At 43.3% G+C, this 12,465-nt stretch overlaps 1 protein-coding gene across 1 annotated transcript in view; it reads left to right on the plus strand.

Moving 5' to 3' along the window:
- Positions 1-11,930, plus strand: part of EVL (Enah/Vasp-like) — an 89,190-nt gene extending 77,260 nt beyond the window's left edge. The window contains exons 7-14 of the mRNA XM_072865692.1: positions 123-244; positions 3,733-3,793; positions 5,848-5,914; positions 7,272-7,338; positions 7,443-7,505; positions 9,791-9,857; positions 10,235-10,292; positions 11,352-11,930. Coding sequence (XP_072721793.1) covers positions 123-244; positions 3,733-3,793; positions 5,848-5,914; positions 7,272-7,338; positions 7,443-7,505; positions 9,791-9,857; positions 10,235-10,292; positions 11,352-11,389 — 543 coding nt within the window. The 3' untranslated portion in view covers positions 11,390-11,930. The remainder of the gene's footprint in view (positions 1-122; positions 245-3,732; positions 3,794-5,847; positions 5,915-7,271; positions 7,339-7,442; positions 7,506-9,790; positions 9,858-10,234; positions 10,293-11,351) is intronic.
- Positions 11,931-12,465: the final 535 nt, after the last annotated feature.

Raw genomic sequence — 12,465 nt, forward strand, 5'->3', positions numbered from 1 at the left:
CCTCTCTCTGGTTTTGCGCTGTGATTGTGATTGCTGTTCCTAATAATTAGGAAAACTAATCATTAAGGGTGTGGTTGTAAATTAAACTTTTCATTAATTCCAATGTTGATTTCTGTCTTAAGCCAGAAGATGGTTCAGGAGGGTCCAGCCCCAGTGGGGTCTCTAAGAGCGATGCCAATCGAACAAGTAGTGGAGGAGGTGGAGGAGGACTAATGGAAGAAATGAATAAACTACTGGCAAAAAGGTTTGTACTTAGACTTCAAGTAAGCACTAGCATGAGCTCTGCAGCAAATTGTGGAACAAGGTGCTGTCATTTTTGGTTAGCAATGGGTCACTTTGGTGCTTCTTTGCAATTTGACAGGGCCTGCATAGATGTTAGCTGCCAGCATCGTCTGGCCTTTAATATGAAATGTAGATGTTGCAGCAATGATACCTGCCAGAGTTTAGCTGCTGTAGCAAATCCTGCAGTGTGGTAACCTTCGAAGATGGTGATAGGTATATCTGCTGTGCGTTTGCCATTTTACCAGATCTAATTCAAAGTTACTGTTTTCAGAAAGATTAAACTATGAAAGGATCTTAGACAAATCATTCTTTATGCAGCACACTCAGGATGTTGGGCCCAAAAATATAAACAGAAGTGCAATAAAAGCACAACATCTTGGCAGGTAAATTATTATCGATTCTCGGTGTGTTTCAGACAGGCTAGCCAAGTTCTTCTCCACTAAAGCGAGTTGTGATTTATCAAGCTACCAGCTTTTAAAAGGCACTCAATTATTCCAGTTATTTTTTCTTTCTCTTTTCCCCCTGATTCCATCAGTAATGTTCTGTCAGACTCCCAAGTTCCTAGTGTTAGATGTTTTATTTTTAGCTCTAATTTTTTTTAAACTTATGAATAGTGAAAGGAAAGGATGAGCAAAATAATGAAGAGTAGGTACAGTTGTATAGTGTGCAGAGATGGAGTTTTTAAATAATGTTGTCTAGTGTAAAAACAGTTCCCGGTTCAGAGGATCTGATTCCAACTTTCCTCCATGTCCTGGTCATTTCAGAAGGAATTCTGAACAGGGACTGTGGATGTAATATTTTGGAAAGCATTAAATAAATACACAACACTATAAAAAGTTACCAGCAGGGTAAAATACCAAATAGATAATTTTCTCTCTTTTCAGAAATAAAATAGCTTAACAGCTTTTAATAGTTATTTACTGGTTCACCTTCTGATCTGTTTTGTGCTGCTACATATCAATATTGACCTTGCTGAACTGGCAGATGTCTTTAAGCAAAGTAAGGTTTGGTGACTAGATGCTGGGTTAACGACTCTGTTCAAGCAAGCAAGCTAAATGGACATCTCATATGCTTGGATATAGAAATCCTACAAATTTCTGTGGTTCTAGTCTAAAATGTACTCCAGTATGGCTTTCAGCAGTGGGATTCAGTGTCTTCAAGTATGCAGGGTCGAATCCCCTCCCTATCTTAACAAAAGCACCTGTACTGCCATGAGCACCGTGCTGCCTCTACTCTGACAATAACCGAGCTGCAAAGCCTTTCCCAGGGAGTTGACAGGAACAGAATTGTCTCCTAAATTTGGCTTCACAAAGCCATGGAAGTCATTGGAAATACACAAGTGTCAGTCAAGGGTGCAACTGGCCGATGCTGTTAAACTGATACTGAGAGCACTTCTTTTGGCTGCAAAACCCTTTTTATGTGTGATGGCATAGAGAAAGGAAGGACCTGGCACTGTGTTTCAGATTGCTCTTACTGAGCTGGCAGCCAGGAGGAAAAAAAGATGTTTTTTTTTAAATGAGCATGTTCAATACAGAAATCACCAAGTGATGAGCAGGGGATCTCAGGGGCCCTTTTCTGAGCAGAAAACCACATGCTCAGAAACAGGGAATGTGTATAATGCTGGGTAAGTAACAGAGGAAAACACTTCTGAGAGCTCAGGTGGTATAAAATACGGCTCTCTAGATTTGGTGGCCCCCATGAGAGCAGCCCTTTGCTTCAGAACTGAAGTGCAAGCAGAATAATGCGCTATCTCACAAACCGCTATCATTTCTAGCCCAGTTAAGTTTCTTGCAGGACATAAATCAAACACTGGTCTCTTACCCTGGCAAATATTTCCCTTGCTCAGGTTTGTAATCATTATAACCTTTTTTCCTCAGAAGTATCAAGTAAATATTAGAGAAAGACTGTAAAAATTATTACTGGTCTAATAAATTTATTAATGCAGTTGAATATCTGGAAATAATTCCCACAGAGCACTGTGTCCTACAAACACATGCATGTGTTTTACTCCTCTGTTTTTTTGTCAAATTTACATAAAATCCTCCAATTTGTGAATCCAGTGAGGCTTTTGTTTTGCCAGTGATATGAAAAAAAAGATCCTTTGACAAACTTGTGGCAGTGTTTTGAAACTCAGAAGCCTTTCTAAGTGCCACTTGGGATTTTTTTTTTTTTTTCTGTGAGATTAATTTTGTCCACTTCAGAAGCAAGACTAAACAAAAAACCTGTCATATTGGTGTTTTAAAAAACATCTGCTAAGGGTAGTGTTCACAGGTGGATAAGGATAAGGATCATCACAAGCAAAATCCATGTGGAGACTAGACCTGCAGTTCCCCTAATTGTCTAAAATGGGAAATTGGGTGTCTGGACAATCAGTACCTGGCACACTTGAGTACTGTTTAGACCCTAAATAGGGCTTGAAAATCAAGAATTTGGTCTTCTTTTCTTCAGCCAGTGTGGCTAACGCCCAAGAAGTTTTACCATGCATTCTTCAAAGATAAACAACCAACATTTTTTTTTACTTTCATGTCCAATTGCTCCAGTGGATGGATTGCAGCTCTTTGCCACTTGCTTGTCGGAGAGCTTTGCCTCTCCTTGGGAAGCAGGACAGAGTCAGGGTCTCAGGTCCCCACTCAACTTCTGTAGGCACCACCAACACTGCCAGTCCTGGGACTACAGGGCTCAAGAGCTTAGTTGCCTTTGAACTGGATTTGAGATACTATGATCTCCTGTCACTCACCAAAGGCACTTGAAAACCCAGGCTGGTGCACTTGTTTCCTGACTCCTGGTCTCCAGCCAGAGCTTTCCCACCCTGGAGGGAGCAGGGGTCTTGGCTGAGCAGAAACGGTGCCTGATCTTTCCCGGTGAGGATGGACCTGGGTTTTTCTGACTGTCTTCCCATCACATGGGAGCACCGCCACAGCTCTTTCTCTGGGTGGGAACAGGGATGGGGGGATAGGTGACAGGTAGCAAAATGATATTGGAGCCAGCTGAGAATATAGCGTCATCACTGCAATACCCACCTGATCCACCTGTGGAGGGTTGGGTTGGTCCTCAGAAACCCCTGTGGGGGTTTGGGTTTTTCCTCCTGTGTAGGACATAGGAGCCACTACTTCCTGAGCCCTAGAGGGAAGCCATCCCTTTCTCACCCAGTTTCATACCCAGCTGTGCTTCCTTCCTCCGCTTCAACACATCCTTATGCTCTGCACCCCGTGTTCCTCTGTTAAACACCGCCTCATAATATTGCCACTCTCCCTGAGTCATACCACTGAGGTCTGGATTCCTCACCTCCACCCCAATCCTACGCAACTGAACACATCCAGCCTTTGTCGCATTCCCTAGGATGAACTAAGTAAATAATAACTCCCACCAGAGCCTGAATCAGCCTTCCCATGTGGAGGATGTGTTTCTAGAGGGTTGACTGTGTGTCCTATCTCGTGTTCCTTTACAAAGGAGGAAAGCAGCATCGCAGTCAGACAAGCCAGCTGACAAAAAGGAAGAGGAAAGCCAAAATGTAAGTGAAAGACTCCTCCCTCTTGTGCTTTTGCAAATACGTTGATGTGCTGCCTTGTAATCCAAAGTCCAGGGCTCATTCATTGTGTGTGACAGGCAATGACAAGCAGTGCTGATCCAGGAATAGATTTGCACATGCAGTCAAAAGCTAAATGTAACTGCTTCCACCTTTCCTGGGAACAGCACCCTATAAACAAGAATTGCCGCCTTATTCATAGGTGAGGTATTGTCCAAACCGGGTTAATAGGCACTTTCTCATGGTCTGATCCAAGTGTTGTAGGGTACAGTATTCTTGCCCCTTAAGAAGATGCACTGAACCTTCTGGCAAGTCAACTTGAGACCAAGTCCGTGTTTCTTAATTTAAATTTGCATCTTCAGCTAAGCTGAAGTGGATCATCAGCCATGTGGTGTAACTTTGGATTGCCATCCTCCATGCAAAGCAAGAATCAGCTCACTTCAGACCCCAGAGTGCACATAAAACATGTCTCTGGCGGGGAAGGGGAAACAGTGTCTTAACCACTAGAACATTCAAAAGTTAAAATATGTGTTCATGATACTTACACTAATATCAGATAGAATTTGGACAACTTTAGGGAACTTTGATTCATTTCTATTTTAACTGTTCTGTCTGTATGTTGTCCACGAAAGCAATTAAACAAGAGTTTTGATTTGACTCAGACTTTACACCGATCTTGATGCAGCAATTTTGAGTTCAACATGCAGATTAAAACACTTTTTTTTACCTGCTGAACTGGCAAAGCATGGGAGATCATTCCAGTTTCAAGAGAGGCCAGGATTTACGCTGTGTCCCTTCCCATGTGGTGCTTTTCTGGGCTGCTGCTCATACAGCATTCCTGTTGCTAACCGGTACCCTTGTGAAGGCTCTCTGCCATGGCTGCAAGTTCAGAAAGCATCGTATGTGCCTCATATCACTTATACAGAGATATTCGCTCCAAAGACAAGGTAACAGCTGCTCAGCAGGAACACCATTCAGAAAATGCAGGTCTCGCCCCAGTCTGAAAGGTTTGTAGCAAGAGCAGGAATAAGCACTTGCACTGTTTAAGGAGAAAAGCAGCTATTTTTTGCATGTTCCTCAAGGGATGCTTCAAGCATGGAATTTCCCTATTGAACCCTTGATGCTGCTATGCAACCATTGCTCTTAATCTTGCCCCAAAGCTGGTTTTGAACCATACACTCAGAGATGAAAGGCACCATTTAGCTTCTAACTATTCAGCCTCTCCTGTCTTTCTGCTCCTTGTTCTCTCTCCTTGAATCTCTGCATTAGGTTATATCCCCAGTCAAACTTTTCGGTAGTACCAAACTGTTTAGAAAAGTGTTTTAGAGAACATCTGTTTAATGTGTATCTGGAGTACACTTTGTGGTGGGGGTATCTTCTGTCAAACTGGGTGCAATTCCATTTTACAGTGCACAGTTAATGCTTTGCCTGAGGGTGTTTTGAGGGCTGCTAAATAATATTGACATGTCAAATATATGGGCGAATGTTTTATGATCTGTCACACATAAAGCCCAGAAAAAAAGAGTCCAAATCTGTGATGTAGTGTTTAATCTTCTACTTAGGAGGAGTATTGATAGATTTAGTTATGTTCTGTTAGTACCTGGACTACCCTTACTGATACCAGTGGCTGTCCTGGGCTAAAAGGCTGGGATCTGACATACTGTTCCTTCAGATGGCTGTTTCCATATCACAGAGAGTTTCTAAATTTGGGAAATGGATGGTTTGTATTTAGACAACAGCAGCCAGCACTTCAGAGTGGTAATTAGCCTGGTTTGGCACACAGGGATGATAGTGATCCAGGGGAATCATGAAAAGGTGTCCATGTTAGCAAAAAATAAAAAGGATGTATTTTGCCATGCTAAAAGGAGACTATTTAAAGTTTAAATAGACTTGAGCCATACCTTGGCAGCAGTGCCTGTTGGACATGCTTGGAGGAAACATGCTTTTGTACCACCTGTGCTGCAGCTGGTCTCCAGAGTAGAAGAGGACTCTGCGCTTCATCTCCAGAATTAAGTAATGTCCTGTTTTTCTCTTTGTAGGATGATGCTAGCACCTCTCCTTCACCCAGTACACGAGGTCCCACCCAGCAGCAGCAAAATTCATCAGGTATTGAATCAAACTACTAGTGGTTTAGTTGTCTTCTTAATCTAGTCTTCTTCACCACCTCTAGACTCTGGGTTCATCATCCTACTTCTGAGTGCAGCAGCAATAACTAACAGAAAAATTCCCAAATACCTATTGTTTTAAAAACTGTACTCAGCAAGAAATGCTGATTTTATATGCTTCACTGCCAAGAAAATGACAATACAGCCAATTTAGTTAAAAGGGTCCAGACATGTAGCTGAGGATCTGCATCTTCAACATTGTGCACCTGAATCTTCTAAGAGAAAAAAGCTATATTATTTTAGTTTTGGTAGTGTAACTGTCCTGGTTTATACAGCTGGGGTTTGGGTCTCAAACTGTTATCCTTCCTTAACCTAGTAGCTTGTTGCAGTAAGCCTGATCCCGAGAGTTACTAGGTGAAATTAAGGAGCCCCCAAAATATGTTTTTCCTATGATGATTTGAAATAACTGTATCTGAGTAGATAAAGCTGCAAGCCAGTTAGATTCATCCTTGCGTCAGCCTTGGCTTTCATACATGCTAGAAGAAATCTCTCCCAAGGGAATGAGTATTTAACCATTCCAGCTTCCTTTTGGAACAGAGCCATGATTTGCATGTTTTGCAAGGGAAAGGGAAGAAGCCAGGAGAAAGGTGTGCGTAAATGAGGAACGAGATCTAGAGATTTCCTGGGAGTGTCCATAATTCTTTTAAAGAGCTTTGTAGGACCTCACAGAGGAGCAAACCCTTGCATATAAAGTTGTGTGTTATTCGAGTCTCTGAAACAATTCACTTTATTTTAGACTTTGCATAGGAGGAGATTGGGACAATAGTAAGCGTTTTCAGTAACAAGGGTTATGCAGTGCAGCTTTTTGGAATGTTCTGCGAGTTGGAAATGTAGACAACATTAAGTAAATTCTCTGTGGAGATTTGCATAGTGGGGGTCTCACTGCCTTTTTTTAGGTACACCCACATTTTCTGCAAACTATGCCGACAAAAAACCTACGACTTTTTAACTTAAAATATAAATAAGTATTGTACTGAATAAAATAAGCCTTGCAGCAATTAGCCTGTGTTTCTTAATAGAAGTGATTTATGGTTTTCCTCCTACTGTTCCAGTTCCATGTCTTTTTAGTATCATTTAACTATCCGGTCCCTAATTAAAGGGATCACTAAGCAGACTTTTGCCAATGCTTTCTCTATAATGTAGGCAACTGCACTCATTCAGCAGTCCCACTTTCCTGGATCTTTCTAAGTCACTCATCCTCACTGAATGAAAGCAGCTGTATAAGACAATCAACTTCAGGATTTTTTTATCATTGGAGAAAAAATAATGAACAGTAACTTTTCATTTTTGTTTTCCAGACTCTGGGAAGAAGCCATGGGAAAGGAGCAATTCTGTTGAAAAGCCTGTATCTTCATTACTTTCTCGGTGAGCTGCATGGGGTGTCCCTGTGGCTGGCTAGCAGTCGGGATGGTCATGCTGTCCCCATGGCACGTGCACAACTCATGTCTCATTTCATTCCATTGCTGTAGAAATCCATCAGTGGTGAAGAGCTGTGAAGCTAAGAGCCCCACACAATCCCACGTGTCTTCTAGGTACTGGCTAACAGCCTGGCTTCTTAACTGTCTTGGCTTGTCCTTTGGCTAATCCCATCATTCAGCACTAATGTTCGTCTTCTGTCATGTCTTTTACTCATTCTCTTACAATCTGCTTTGTCTGTTACTGCACAAAGTGTGAAGGTAGAGTGTGTTGTGTCAAAGGCTTGTTCCATGGGAACAGCCCCCTGCTCAGGTGCTCACACTTAAGCAAGCGCTTAAAGCATCTGTGCTATAAATCAGAGGCATGGGCTTGGCAGCGCACTGTGCCACGTGGAAGGCAGGTTTTAGAGCATCTTTTTACAGCAGGTTCAGGATGACCCTGCCAATAGGAGAAGTTTTCATTGTCCAACCTCTGCAGAAATTCAAAAGCAAAGGCAGAAATGGTCTGAAGAGCCTACAGCTGGGAGAAGGGAAGATATTCTTCCGTCCATGCAACTGCAGGGGGTGCATGAGAAAGGAGAGCAAAGCTTGGTGCAATAAGTTAGTAACATCGAGCTGTAAAAAGGCCCAGCCACAGACAGGGCATTCAGAATATGGAGTACAAAAGCTGGCAGATGTCAAAAGCCAAGAAGCCTAAAGTAGGACTCCAGAAGTCCTTTCGGTCAGAAGAGCCAAGCTGCAGTATCGCCACCCATGTTCTTACCCACAGAGACTGAGACAGAGTTTGATGTTGGAAAGATAAAGAGAGACTTCCTTCCAGTGCTGGTCCAGGACCACCCAGTGTCACTGCAGTCCTGGACACTGAGGTGGATGGATAAGCTGAATAAGGAGGTGGAACACAGACTTACATATGTTTAGCATTTACTGCAAAGAGATGTCCCTTATTTTACACTGTTACATATATGACAGTGCTGATAGTCTGCAGAGAGAAAGTTGCCTATGGCAACTATCTGCACGTACTTGCTGCTGCATTAAAGATGCCAGAACATGCCCTGCCCAAACATTCAGAGGGATGGACCAGTGTTACTAGAGCAAAATATAGTCTCTCCAGCTCTCCTAAAACCAATGGGACACATTGGTTCTAGGAAATAGGTGAGAGTTTCCAATAGATATAGAAAGGCCATTCCTTCTCCTTGCAAATGGGAATGAAACGTGGGCTATTTAAAGCAGCTATCCAGTTTTCACCGGCTGTCTTTTATAATGCCATTCCATCCTGGGGGGAGAAGGAGGAGTTCGGTGGGAAAAAATCCTTTCCTAGTTTAACACCGGGAGTAGTGCTCAGTCTTTGCTTGCTCGAATGACTTCTGTGGGGGAAGCGAGGCAGGTTTCAAAAGCTCTCAGTGGTGACCTGTTTCCGTTCCTGTTCAGTGTAATGGCATTTGTATCTGCCTTAACTCCCAGCTTAGCTGTGAGATGATAGGAGACATGTTAAGATTTTCCCGAGAAAGGGTTGCAAGACCAAGCGTACCCTCAGGAGCAGCAGAATCGCCGCCAGCCCCCAGTTTGGGCCCGAAGATGATGGCAAAGTTATTTGAAGCCTTTTCTACGAATTATATAGCATGGTTAATTTTTGAAATGTTTTAGAGTTACTGATTAAAAGAGAAAGTCAAGCAGCTTCCGCTTCCTTAATTTATTTTATCAGCCGTCATCAGAGTTCAGCCCACTGACTGATACCATCCTGGAAGACTGATAACACTCAAGTGTACTAGCCATTAAGGGCAGATTGGTTTTGTTTCTGGGTCAAGAAAAAGTGCCTGTGCTACACAGTGCTATCAACAAGGTCCACTTGACTCAGTCAGGCCTTCCAAGGAAAGGATTACTGGGTTATTATTTTCCCTGTATTTTTCTAACGTGTATTCTACTATTGCTTTAGCATCCGATTAAAGTCTAAGTGGCCAAGACAGGGTTGCTGTACAGAAAACAGACTGTGAGAGAAGACCGGATATCTAGCTTTCAAATTGCAAATGCTGTAATAAAATACATTGTTAAACAGGCTTTGTCGCCTGAAGACATCTCAGCATTTTCTAGTCTGAAATCATTGAGACTCCCAACACTAAAAAAAAAGAGTAAATTAGGTTTCAGTGCAGTCTTTGCGCTCCCTCCAACATGTCTGCAGTAGGAGCCAGCAGCATCTTTGAGGGTCAGGCTGTGCAACAGGAGCAGTGCTGCTCTCCGGCTGCCGAACTCTCCTGAGCAGCACAAGAGGGAGCCTCCGGTCCAGCTCTTGGACACGGGCGCTCCTGCTCTGGGGTGGATTCCATCCACACCATCAGGTGGGTGTAGCTTAGTGTGCATCGCAAGGAACTGACTGGCTTTTTTGTCCTCTTCTTCCATTTCTCAAGGATGAAGCCAGTGAGCAGCAGCAATGATGTGGCTACGGATGCCTTAGATTTTGATCGAATGAAACAGGTGAGTGAAAAGGTCTTTTGCACTTAAGAGATTTGACGAGCTACCCATTTTCCCCCATGCATGCGCTGTACAAGCAAAACAGCTGTTCAGTCTTCTGATTTCCTCTATAACTAGGTGCTTAGAGAAGGGCTAGCTGGTGAGCAGCAAGAGAGCACAATCTCACTGCTATTTGGTCAAGATGTCTGTACAGAAACGTGCAAATAAATATGCCAGCATCTTCTGCGTCCTTGGCCTGGGAGTGCAGACGTAGCTGTTAGTAGTGCTAGGCTCTGATCGTCAGTGGAGGCGGGGGACAAGCACAACCGTGTTAAACTTGCATTTTCTTCCACCGGTTAGAAGGAAATTCTGAGCAGCTGACTTGTGTTTTGTCTCATCAGGAAATATTGGAGGAAGTTGTAAGAGAGTTACACAAAGTGAAAGAGGAGATAATTGATGGTAAGAAAGAGAAAAATTATTATTTTTCTCACCTTTATGACTAATTTCCCGTAGATAAGATGATAGGAACTGCAGAGAGTTCCCTGGTGTTTTCAGACTTCTCTGGGCAGCTCTGGTTTATATACACATTTGAAGAACGAGCATCTACCTTATCTGAGCTCTGATCGTGACATTGTGTTTACATCCTTTATTTTTATGCTTTTGACGAGCACTTTCACTCCCAACCTGTGAGAAATTCACTGGCCCGTGTTTCTCACAGGTGGGAGGTTGAGAAAGGGCCTGCCCGTAGCCCATGGCACGTCAATTTATCACAATCAGGGAGCGTGAAATCGCTTGTAACTAGCTGGCCACACAGGTCCAGGATGAGGAGGGGACAAAGGTTCCAAACTGAAAATCCTTCCCGAGCATCTTCTGTAGGCTTCCTGTGCTTGAAGAGCTATTTCAGACCTTCAGTCGATTACAGCTTTCCAAATAGCCACGTATTTTTATAATTCATTGAAAAGTACAACAGCTGTACTAAATGTAGCAGTACTTTTTTACAAATTGCTCTGCAATATATGACTAAATGTACTTTTCAGGGCCATTATTGAAATGCACAGCAAAATACCTGTTTGAAGCCCGCATTAGGGCATATGAAGATGCATGTCCACACCCTGCACTCCCCATCTTAGATTCACACAGAAAGGGAAAAAGAGGAGACTGTAAAACAGCTAAAATCCATTCCCTGTCCCCTTGCCCTAGACCTGTGTGCTCACAAACCCTCGGGGCAGTTTGCAGTGGAGGACACCCTCGCCCATACGCTACCGTCCCAGCAGCTTGGCCCTCAGAGCCTCCCTAGTTCATTCCAGTGCAAAATACGACATTCACATAAACCACAGATGCGACTTCTCAAGCCAGTACTGCAGTTTGCAAGCAAACAGCTGACTGCTTACCCTTACTCATCCTTTTACCCTCCACTCATCCTTTTACCAGCGTGTACTTTCTGCAACCTCTATACTTAACGTTTTCCATCACACTGGGTATAACATTATGCATTAACTTTTTGGTTTGGTTTTCTAGCCATACGGCAGGAGTTGAGTAGAATCAGTACAACATAATGATTGCAAAGCATTTGGACGGTACTAAGAATGCTAGGAAGATCGGATCATTTCTAAGTGTACCAAGGTCATGCAAGATGGTGAGAGAGGACACCGGCACTGTCTTTGTTCTTATACCCTTTTTATTAGCAGACTCAGCACACTTTGAAGCTTGCTGCTGCCTTGGATTCGCTTCATTTTAAAAGTCTTAATCTAAAGAATATTAAATTTTAAATTTCTGGATTTTTTAGATTTCATCTGACACTGCACATTGGATTTGTCAGCCTTTTTTGTATTTTGTATTTGCTTATTTAAATGTATTACCTTTCTTTTTAGTAGTAGATAAGAACACACGTGAACCATTTGCTTTTTACTAGTAGTCTGCAATGTAAATGAAGATCCTTTGCCAACAGAAATGTATTGTGGCATCACCAGAAGAAACAGAGACATGTTAGTTGTCAGCCAACAAGTTCTTTGTCTCAGAGTTATCACAATATAAAAAAAAATGGTACGTCAGTGCATCACAGTATCTGTGTTCATATTGGTAATAAACTGTTTATTGTCCACATGGCCCTGCCTTTCTTTGTTTCATTCGTCCCTTGAGCTCCCACACTTTTATGTCACTTGGGTTGACGATGAAAGGAAGGTGACTGAGACTCACGTGGGGTGGCGGCTCTGCCCGGCTAGTGCCGCAGAGCACGGGGCGAGAGCCTGAGCGTGTTACGGCTGGGGCAACGGCAACAGCCCTGCCTTCTTTTACAGGGAGACGTGGCTCTCGCCTGCCCGGCCCTCCTCGCGTTGCCAGCTGAGCACCACCTCCTGCAGCAACCTCAGCAGGCTGCGGCAACCTCAGCAACTTGTTGCCAAAGTCAGTGAAGGACAGGGGCTTACGACGCTTCTCAGGCCATCGTAACCGTCCCACTGCATCTCCTGCCACCACCGAAAAAAACCCAGGTCCCATCAGCTGCACTCCACAGGGCTTCCAGTAAATAAAAGGGAGGTATTCATGCAGAACAAGGCTACTGAAGGCATTAGGATGCAAGCTGAAATCACTGGCACAGCACAGCTGAACTAGAGGCTTAAGGGGAGTCATTTGC

Source organism: Ciconia boyciana, chromosome 6 (genome assembly GCF_034638445.1).
Source record: "Ciconia boyciana chromosome 6, ASM3463844v1, whole genome shotgun sequence".
Taxonomy (NCBI): domain Eukaryota; kingdom Metazoa; phylum Chordata; class Aves; order Ciconiiformes; family Ciconiidae; genus Ciconia; species Ciconia boyciana.